This window comes from Galeopterus variegatus, unplaced genomic scaffold, assembly GCF_000696425.1.
Source record: "Galeopterus variegatus unplaced genomic scaffold, G_variegatus-3.0.2 Scaffold6125, whole genome shotgun sequence".
NCBI classification, from domain to species: Eukaryota; Metazoa; Chordata; class Mammalia; order Dermoptera; family Cynocephalidae; genus Galeopterus; species Galeopterus variegatus.
Window position 1 is genome coordinate 128,553 of NW_007732236.1, and position 11,083 is coordinate 139,635.

Sequence of the window (11,083 nt, forward strand, 5' to 3'; positions counted from 1 at the left end):
TAAATTTATATCTTTTTGAGTTAACTTGGCATCTACAGCAATAAAGTGAATTTTGATGTATCAGAAGGCATCCCGTGTGTCAGCTTCAGAGAAACTTTCTTGGTTGAGAAAGCGCATCTTTTGGTATCACGGCGGCGAGAGGCCATCCGCGGGCCGGTCCCTGCCGGCTGCTGCCGTAACACGTTCATCCTGTCGCTGCTCGTGTCTCAGACCGCCGTGGGCTCTGCGCCTGTGCTTCCTCTCTGTGCTGGTCTGTCGGAAAGGTGCCTCAGTTTCTCCAGCCTTCTCCTCCGCTTCCCTGTAGACTCTTCCTCCTGTGCAGACCTGCTCTCTCCTTACCTCCCTCCTGCCAGATCTGTTTGTTTTCATGAGACTTTGAGTGACTAGATCTTAGGTTTGGTTCTGTCAGTAAAGACTTCAAAAGAAAATCCTCTGAACCCTGCCTTCCACTGAATAATGCGGATTTATTTTTTTCTGTATAATTCATAGAAAAACTCATGTAGTTGTACGTTTGATATAGTATACTTGTGTCTAAAAACAGCATAGGATCCTGTTATTTCAGATACTCTCTAATTTTAACTTCTAATTCTGTTATGTTTCATTGTTTGATTGAACTATATAGAAATAACATATTCACAGAGAAGTGCTCATATTCTGAGTGTACAGTGTGGTGAATTTTCACACTGAACACACCCAGATCAGGACACAGGATATTGCCAGCTCCCAGGGCACCCCTGTGGTCATTACTCCCCAAGAACTTCTAAATAGCTAAATCCGTTTTTGTACTTCATGTAAATCAAATTGCATGGTATAAACTCTTTTGCATCTGGCTTGCCGGCTCAGCATTATGTGTGTGCGGTTTACCCACGCTGTGGCGTGTGGCTGTAGGTTGTCTGTCCCCTTGGCTGTGTGGTGTTCCATGATGTGAACGTATGACCATTTATTCACACATTCTGCTGTTGGCCATTTGCGTAGCTTGCTGGCGTGGGCTGTTATGAGTAATAGTGTGTCTTTTTGACGTGTCTTTTTGAACACGTTTGCATTTCTCTTGGCTGCATACCTAGGAATGGAACTGCTGGGTTGTACAGTATACAGACGTTCAGCTTCAGCACGCACCGCCGACTGTTTTCCAGAGTGGTGGTGCCAGTCGACGCTCCTGCCATCGGGGTCTCAGAGTTCTAGTTGCTGCATATGTTAACCACACCTTTCACGTTNAGAAGTGCTCATATTCTGAGTGTACAGTGTGGTGAATTTTCACACTGAACACACCCAGATCGGGACACAGGATATTGCCAGCTCCCAGGGCACCCCTGTGGTCATTACTCCCCAAGAACTTCTAACTAGCTAAATCTGTTTTTGTACTTCATGTAAATCAAATTGCATGGTATAAGCTCTTTTGCATCTGGCTTGCCGGCTCAGCATTATGTGTGTGCGGTTTACCCACGCTGTGGCGTGTGGCTGTAGGTTGTCTGTCCCCTTGGCTGTGTGGTGTCCCATGATGTGAACGTATGACCATTTATTCACACATTCTGCTGTTGGCCATTTGCGTAGCTTGCTGGCGTGGGCTGTTATGAGTAATAGTGTGTCTTTTTGATGTGTCTTTTTGAACACGTTTGCATTTCTCTTGGCTGCATACCTAGGAATGGAACTGCTGGGTTGTACAGTATACAGACGTTCAACTTCAGCACGCACCGCCGACTGTTTTCCAGAGTGGTGGTGCCAGTGGACACTCCTGCCATCGGGGTCTCAGAGTTCTAGTTGCTGCATATGTTAACCACACCTTTCACGTTTAGCCATTGTGACAGGTGCTAGGAGTCTTACGGTTTTAATTTGCATTTCCCTAATGGTTAATGAAGTGGAGAAATACATTAGTATGTTTATGGGCCATGTGGAAATCCTCCTTTATGAGGTTTCTGTTCAGGTCTTTTTTTTTTTTGGTGGCTGGCCGGTACAGGGATGGAGCCCTAGGCCTGGGTGTTACCAGCACCACACGGTAACCCACTGAGCTAGCCGGCCAGTCCTCTGCTCAAGTCTTTTGTCCACTTTTCTGTTTGGTTATCTTTTTCTTATTGGTACATAGAAATTCTTTACATATTGTGGTTCTGAATCTTTTACTGAGTTTATGAATTATGGATATTTTCTTCCATTTTGCAGCTTGCCTTTTCACTCTCTTATTGGTGTGTCTTTTACATTTAAAATTTTAACATAGTTCTATTTATCTTTTTTTTTTTTTTAACTTTATGGTTAGGTTGTTTCCTATTTAAGACAGCTTTGCCTACTCGCAGACCATGAAGATGTTTTCTTCTCAAAGCTTTGTTTTCACTCTCACACTTAGATCTGCCACCCATTTGGGATTGGTCTTTGCATGTGGTGTGAGGTGAGAGGTCAAGGTTCGTGTTCTTTAAATGGAGATATCCCATGACCCCTGCCATGTACAGGAAAGGCTGTGGCTCTCCCACGACGCCACGGGTGGTGCCGTTTTTGATTTTGCTTCTCTATTGTTTATGCATAGAAATGTGATAGAATTTCGTTTCACCTTGTATCCAGTAACCTTGCTAAATCACTTACTCATTCAAATAGTTCGATTCTTTTGCAGTTTCTTCAAACACAGTCATGTCACCTGTGAGTACCGACAGTTCTGTGTCTTCCATTTCAATTCTACTCCTTTTGTTTCTTTTCCTGAAGTCTTTGCCCTGGTTGGGCCACCAGCTCAGGGGTGACAGCAGCATCCTTCATCCTTGTCCTGACCTCAGGAGGAAGTTTTCAACATTTCACCATCAAGAAGGATGTTTCTTAGATTGTTAATAGGTTTTTTTTTTACTATTAAATTAAGGGAATTTCCTTCTAATCCTAGTTTTCTGAGTTTGGTTATTTAAAATCATGGACAGGTGTTGAATTTGATAAATACCTTTTCTGCATCTGTTGAGATGATCGTGTGTTTGTTTTTTTTTCTTTTGAGTTAATGTATTGAATTACATTAATTTCTCATTGTTTAAATTCTTTGCTTTCTTGGAGTAAACAAACCCCCGTGGTGGTGGCATATTTATTACCCTTTTTATGTATCACTGGATTTGACTTGCTGATATTTTGTTTAGGGTTTTTGCTAGGGTCAGGGGAGAGACAGGTCTGTGAGTTCCCTTTCTGGTAATGTCTTTGCCTGGTTTTGCTGTCAAGGTGGCCTGATACAAAGAATGCAGAGGTGTTTCTCCTTTTTCTGTTCTCTGGAAGAATTCATATAATAATGAGGCTATTTCTTTCTTAAGTATTTAGAAGAATTCAATGGTGAAATCATTCGGACCCAGGGTTTTCTTTGTGGGCAGGTTTTTTTAATGGCTTCAGTTTCTTCATTAGATATCAGAATATTCAGATTTTCTCTTCTGACATCTTTGATAAATTGTATTTTTTTAGAAATTTGTCCATTTCATCCTAATTTACAAGTTTATTGGCATAATTTTATTAATAAATCCTTTCGGGCCGGCCCGGTGGCGCACTGGAGAGTGCGTCGCTTGGGAGTGTGGCGGCGCTCCCGCCGAGGGTTCGGATCCCATGTGGAGACCGGTTCCCGCTCACTGGCTGAGCTTGGTGCGGGTGCAACACCGAGGATTGCGATCCCGTTACCGGTCAGTAAAAAAGACAAAAAAGGGGGAAAAAAATAATAAATCCTTTCGTTCCCTTTGTAATATTTGTGGATTCTGATGTCCCCTTTCTCATACCCAATACTGGCAAATTGTGTTTTCTCCCTTTCTCTTTGTCTGTTTTTTTTAAGGAATTATCGGTTTTACGCATCTTTCCAGAGAACCAACTTTTGGCTTTGTCTGTTTTCTCTATTGTATTATTTCCCCAGATATTTTATTATGAACATTTCCAAACATACAGAAAACTGGAAGAGCTGTACCCTGAACATTCATATACTCACCACCTGGATTGTACAGTTGTCAACATTGTGCAGTATTTGCTTTGTCAGTGTTTGTCTGTCCAGCCATCCATTAATTAATCATATGTTTTGCCACATTTCAAAGTAAGTGACAGACACCAGCACACTTCCCCCTTAAACACCTCAGCGTTCATGTCGTTAGCTAGAGAGCAGTATTTATTTATAATTCTGAGGCAAAATTTGTTTTACCTCAGAAGATGGTAAAATCCTGTGAAATGGACACATTGTAAGTTTTAACCAATGAGTTTTGAACCATGCGTTCTCATGTTACCCAAACCAGTCGAGACTCCCACAGCCCCAGCAGTCTCCCCACACTCTCTCCAGCCCGTGCAGACACCACCAGGCCAGCTTTACCTTTGCGTCGTGGTGCCGTTGCCTGCTCTAGAAGTTCACGTCATGGAATCGTGTGGTCCAGGCTCTTTGGAGTAAGGCTCCATCTCTCGGGTGTTGGGGACGTTGCTCACATTGGTGGTCGCTCCTCTGCACGGCTGGAGAACGTCCCACTGTGTGGACAGACCACGTTTTCTTCATTCACTTATCAGCTGATGGACATTGGGCTGGTCCCACTTTTTGGCTGCTGTGAATGATGCTGCTGTGAACATTTGTGTCCAGGTTTTTACATGGATTTAGGTTTTCAATTTTCTTGAGCATATACCTTCTTGTTACTTTTATAGATTTTGTTAGTTAATTCTTTAAGTAAAAAATAGAATCTACTTGAACTGATCAAAACAGAATGTGGACATAGTTATGGGAAAATAGGGGCACTCTGGAAAGTCACGTGTAGGAGCTTGGCTGAGCCTCTGGAGGGACTGAAACCAGGGCCGGGGAAGCTGAGTGCCTCTGTCTGTCTGTCCATCTCTCTGTCTGTCTCCATGCCAGGCTTTCTCTTTCCGTGCCTTTTGGTCTGTCTTTCTCTGCCGATGCTGCTTTCCATACCTGTGCTCCATTCCTGTTCTCTGCAGACTTGCCTCCTGCACATGCGGAAGGCGAGGCTGTTGCCTTGCAGCACGCGCATGTCCTGGGACTGCAGGAGGCGGCCAGCCTCTCTCGGGCGGAGTTCTGAATCCCGGGGCTTTCGTTCCACCTGGCACACATGCAAAGCACCTGCCTGTTCTGACAGTCCATTGCTTTTCTCGTCTCATGGACTGGGACACTTGTGTCACCATTCTTTAAGATTTAAAAATACTCGTTACCAGATAATACTAAGCAGAATTCTAAAACCATCGTGGTTGGACTTTGTCCAGTAACTCAGATCTTAATTTGGACCCTGTTATATCCATTGTGATTTACACGTTGTTGTTGTTTTGTAGCATCTCGACCAAAGCATTTACTGGTGTTTATCAACCCATTTGGAGGGAAAAGACGAGGCAAGCAGATATATGAGAAGAAAGTGGCACCGTTGTTCACACTGGCCTCCGTCACCGCCGACATCATCGGTAAGACGAAAGCTCTGTGCTGCATGTGCGACTAAATCTGAGGAGGATTCGCATATACCCGCTAGAGAAGACTTCTGTCCTGTAAGATTATCGTAAGCAAAACGGGTTTTGTTTTTTTTTACATACCAGAATAGCATGCAGTCTTTTCTAGCCTAGTTTTAGCCCATAAAGCAGCCGAGAAAAGCGCTAAAAGGACAAAGATAATGGGCAGAAAATTCTTGCAAGAAGAGATAAGACATTAGTAAGTCTTAGAAATAATCCCACCAGTAAGTGACATTTTAAGGCACGTAATGCCACATGGTGTTTGCAGCCCCGCATTCTCAAGGCAAGGGCTGGGTGCGGGCGGTGCGGGACACGTGTCCTCTCACGTCCCAGGGCGTGGAGGGTTCTCTGTAACCGTAGTAAAATCCTACTTGGTGATGGGGGTCCAGAGTGTGACAAATGAGAGGTTTTGCCCAGTATTCTGTTTCCTAAATCTCCCCCAGGAGCACAGTCAGATGTGCGCAGAGATTGATGTCCACAGCATCCATTGCCATTTTTTTTTGCAATAGTTCGGAAATGGCTCAGAAACAACTTAAATGCTCCCAAGACAGGAGACATAAGAATACAGTGGTGGTGAATCAAAGGGATGCTGTGCAGCTCTTTAAAATGGTCTTTACAAGGAATTTTTAATGAAAAAAGTGATTGGGATAATATGGGAAAGCGAAGATTCAAAATTCTGTGTACAGTAGACTCTCCACTGAAATTTTGGAGTTTTACATTGGGCATACACACTATAGACTAACATTATCTCCCTTCTACATTTTGGTGTACTCTAAAATTTCGAAAGTAATCTGTGTAATAAGGAAAAATTGTAAAACAAAGATGCAGTCTCTTTCAAGGGAATTCCTATCTGTTGGCAGTGAAAAGCCAAGAGTGTCACATGTCACCCAGCAGAGTGTCATGCCCTACTGTCCGCTTAACCCCGTTCCAGAATGGGGATTTTGGTAAGATCCAAGAAGGGATTTCTTATAGGAAATCCTCCTGAAGGTTTTATAGAATCTCATTTTAAAAGAATGGTCTGTTTGCTTTTTATTTTAAATTAGGATTTATGAATGTGAGTATAAACTATGTGACGTAATGTTATTTTTCCCACAGTTACTGAACATGCCAATCAAGCCAAGGACACTATATATGAGATTAATATAGATAAATACGATGGGTGAGTAAGTTTTCTTTCATCTTGATTAATAAACAGTGACGTGTAATCAGGTTTTACCCATATCTCTTAGTTGTGTTATCTCCCTTTCCTTAATTTTTTTTCTGAATTATAAAAGTAAACATGCTTCTTGTAGAAAGTCAAGAAAAGACAGGAAAGTTCAGACTCTCACATTCCTCTGCTACACGGCGAGGACTGTTTGGTGGGTCTCTGGTTTCTGTTTCTGCCTTTCACAGGATGTGTTTATATAGCTCTATGCAGGTATAGAAATAAACCAGTCAAGTCCATCATCAACTAAAGTTGAGATGATGACATTTTTATAATTTGGGATTCTGCTTTTCTGTTATATTGTGAGCAATTTCCCATGTCATTAAAGATTTTCCAAAATACTACTTTTAATGCCTGTATAATTTTCTGTTATGTAGATGGGCTACAGTTTCACCTGTCTCTCACTACTAGATGTTTAGACTGTTTCCAATTTTTGCTCTTATAATAAAATAGCGTTCTTGTGTATGAATCTCTTTGCATACATCTATATTTTTTTCAAGGTAAATTCCTAGAAATGAACTTAATCGGTCACGGGAGATTAAAATTTTAGAATCTCTGCTGTGTGCTGTTGTATTGCTTTCCAAAAATACCATATGAATTCACCTTCTTTCTTATGGTATATTTTCTACTATTCTCATCAGCACATTTGGTATTATCACTGTAAAAATTCCTTGCTAATTTGATGTGAAAATCTTCCATCTTTTAAGAAATATGTTTACTGGCTGACTGGTTTTCTTCTTTGAATTGATTTCTATGTCTCTGACCTGTTTTCTTCTGTTGCCCATAATTTTACTTGCTTGTTCTTCTCTCCAACAAATATTGTCTTTTTTTTGCAAATATTTTCCTAGTTTTTAAATTGTCTTTTAATTTTGCTTATGGCATTTTTTTTAACCATTAGAAGTTTTCAAATTCATATGCTCAAATTTATCCATCTCTTTCTAAGCTTTTCTCATGCTTAGAAATTCATTCTTTATCTCAAGTTTAAATATACTCCCGTAGTTAGTTGCTTTGTAATGGGTTGACTTTTTCTTTCCATCTCCGTGTTCCATCTGGAATCTTGTGACCAGTATAAGTTGCAATGTGAATATTTTCTGAAATCATTATTCATTCACAAGCACTGCCAAGGGTCTGCAAAGCCCGGCACTGTGCTGGTGCTACCGTTAGAGAGGGAGATCACTCAGGAGGGAGTGGTGCTGATAACAGCAAGGTCAAGGGTTCGGATCCCCATGCAGGCCATCTGCCGAAAATAAAAAAAAGAAAGGAGAGGGAGATGTAACCAGTCCCTGCCGGCAGCGCGCTGAGTGCAGGGGAGCTCCTGAGCGGCCACTTTTCTTCCATATACTTCAGTTCTCAGACTCCCCTGGTAGCAGCCTTGTCAGGAGAGTACTGGAGTCTTCACTTTTCACCAGGAGTGGGGCTGGGTCTTGGTTACATTACTTTACCTAACCTACTCAGGCAATCAGCCAGTCATACCACGAGATGCACCTCCCGAACACACGCCTCTCCCCAGGGCACATTGAAGGAGCCCTGGCCAGTGAGGGCAGTCCTTTTCGCTGCCCGGTCACTGATCAAGCAAGCCGTGGACCTTTCCTGAGTGCCCATCTCAGGCGTGGCAGGTGTTGCTGTGTTGCACATTCAGAGACGCCTGAGCCGTGGTCCCTGTGCTTGAAACCACAGCCCGGCTGGTGATGGGCCACCCCAGTGCAGGGTGCAGGTTATGTAGGAGAGGTGGTCAAGGAGCCTTCCTGCAGGGATGTGCTTTAAAGCATGTACCTTACGAGGTGGCCTCTGGCCAGAGACCCAGCCCTGTGTGGCAGGACATTCAGGGAACAGCCAGGCACACTGGCCGCACTCGCTCAGGTTTGAAGGGCCCCCTTGTGCTGCACCCCCAGTCCACTCGCTGCTCACCCATGGACAACCCTCCACTGCGATCCTCTCTTCCCGACCCACAGCACCACCCCTGCTCCCAGCTGTAGCCAGGTGTCCTGCTTCCCTGGTGATGGGGGTCTCGGGTTGCCATGGGCCGTGGGGGTGTCAGTGAACTTGCATGCACCCACCTCTCCGTGACTCCCTGGGGTCGTGCCTAACACCAGCACCCTAACACCAGTCCTGCCTCCCTCCAGCCATGGCTGCCTTTCTCCACTTCCTCTCCTTCTGTTTTCTCTGAACCCATTTCATCCAGCATGAATTTGGTCCTCTCTGCTTCTGCTTTCCGGGTCCTCAAGGCCACCACGCAGTTGGTGATGCACTGTGTGAACATACAGCCGTGTTCTCGGCTGAGATTTATTACCATGACACAGCACGGGTGCACAGCGAGACGGTAAGAGGGAAAGACAGCCACGTGCAGGCTCCCTGTGCTCCTCCCCACCGAGAGGGGTCACCTGAGCACACCCTCCCTCCAGCAGCAAAAGTGCAAGCAATGCAGGGCTGGAGTTTGTGCCCTGCAAGCTCGAGCCTTGACACTCAGAATTCAGGGTTTTTGATGGGGCCAGCACCCTCCACCTGGTGACCACGAAAGTCCCAGAGCCCCAGAAGGAGCATTGGTGTTTGCCATAGATCATGTTTGTGCAAGCCGTCTAGGCCAACTGGCAGAAGGCACCAGTGCATTGCCTAGGGAACATTCCAGTAGCCGAGTTCCCAGACTCCTGCCGAGGGTGGGGCTCGCAGGCTGCCCCTTCAGAAGCAAGAGCCTCAGGCCTGCCGTGGGCATGTGGAGGTCCTCACGAGCCCGTGTTTCTCCTGCAGCATCGTCTGCGTCGGTGGAGACGGCACGTTCAGCGAGGTCCTGCACGGTCTCATTGGCAGGACGCAGAGGAGCGCCGGCATCGACCAGAACCACCCCAGGGCCGTGCTGGCCCCCAGCACCCTCAGGATCGGCATCATCCCAGCGGGTACGGAAGCCTGGGGTGGAGCCGCTGTGCGTAGCAGCCGCTGTGGGCATCCCGTAATCTGACCGTACTTGGTTTAATTATACACATTTCCTATAATTAGGGCTGCTTTGGGGAGGAATATTGGGTTTTTCCTTCGGGTTCATTCTTCTATTTAAATTAATTTTATCACCACACAACTATTGCATCGTTTTTAAGAGTTTTGTGACCAATGAAGTGAATACCAGCGCGTGTTTATAAGGAAACCTGTCGTCGTCTCCTGAACGCCTGCCCTGTGCAGGGTGCTCAGAACGCAGTGCTGATGCCACGCAGTCTCTGCTCCCAACGAGCTGACCGTTTGCTGGCGGCGGGCAGTGGGGCCAAGGGGCTGGGTGGGGAGGTGCCCGGCGTGGGGGCAGGTGGCGGGGCTGCCAGGGCGGGTTTCTGGGCGGGTTTTCTAGCTGACTGAAGGAACTGGGGGTTGGGGTGCATGGGGGCAGAAGGAGCACACGCAGGAGTCGGGAGGACAGGAGGGGACTGAGAGGGAAGGCAGGGGTGGAACCCAGGGTGGGGCCTCGCTGTCTGCAGCGGAGCTGGGCACTGTCCTCAGGTGCCACTTTGGCTGGTGGATTTAGCATCTTCCTGTGAAGCGTCGCAGTGTGAAGTCAAGGTGAGGGCTGTCGTGGTCAGTTCATGGCTCCGCACAGCACGTAGCAGGGAGGAGGCACCTTCGTCCTCTCCCCACTCTGGGCCTGACTCTTCAGTAGCAGCTGCGGCCAGGCCCGGGCAGACCCTCCACACTGCTCGTCCGGTGACTTCCTTCCCGTGACATCTCTGCAAAACGAGCACCCTACTTATCCCCGTTTTATGGATGAGGACAGGAGGGGCTGGGGCCCGCGTTCCCTCGTTCACCACAAGAGAACGCAGGCAGGAGCTCAGAGCCCTTCCGAGGGCAGCGGCCCCTGACCCCTGTCCCCATGTGTGCTGTTCCACCTTAGTGGCCGCAGCCACTTCCTAAACCCGCACTGTCTCTGGCAGGTGACACTGCACGTTAGTGTTCACTCTGAGGAATCACCCTTCAAACTTGACTCCTCAGTCTTCAGGCAGTGACAGCTTGTAAACAGTGGCACGACATTAGGTTGTCCCCTTGGGTGGTGGCACTGTGGGTGTTGTCAGTATCAAGAGTCACTTTTAGGGGGATTTGTGTTAGCATAATAGCTGTGGATCTGTGGTAACGGTCAGCAAGATGTTGGTCAAGGTCGTGGTTTTAATTATATATTGAAGAACAGTCCTGGTGCCCTTCCCTGTAGCTTTTGGGGAAAGTTTTGGGGAAGCCGTTGTGTGTAGAGAGGAACTTCAGGGGTTGAGTTTCGGCTTAAACAGCACGCTCACCGGAGACCCGAGCCTCAGCTCTGATGAGCAGAGCCCGGCCGGGAGTCGCCGGGGGAAGAGGCAGGTCTTAGCCGAGTCGGTAGAGAAAGAGCAGCCGGCAGCCCTCACAGCAACGGGTCGTTACAGCTAAACCGACGACGATGGAAACGTCCCGTCGGATCCCCTCCTGCCCCTCAGCGTCCTGTGCTCGGGCCGGACCTCTCGGCTC

The 11,083-nt window shown here is 46.5% G+C and overlaps 1 protein-coding gene across 1 annotated transcript in view; it reads left to right on the forward strand.

The window, feature by feature from the left end:
- The window catches only part of LOC103605859 (ceramide kinase-like), a 12,058-nt gene extending 2,375 nt beyond the window's left edge, over nt 1-9,683 (forward strand). The window contains exons 4-6 of the mRNA XM_008590468.1: nt 5,245-5,370; nt 6,508-6,571; nt 9,362-9,683. Of these exons, the coding sequence (XP_008588690.1) occupies nt 5,245-5,370; nt 6,508-6,571; nt 9,362-9,569 (398 nt within the window). The 3' untranslated portion in view covers nt 9,570-9,683. The remainder of the gene's footprint in view (nt 1-5,244; nt 5,371-6,507; nt 6,572-9,361) is intronic.
- Nucleotides 9,684-11,083: the final 1,400 nt, after the last annotated feature.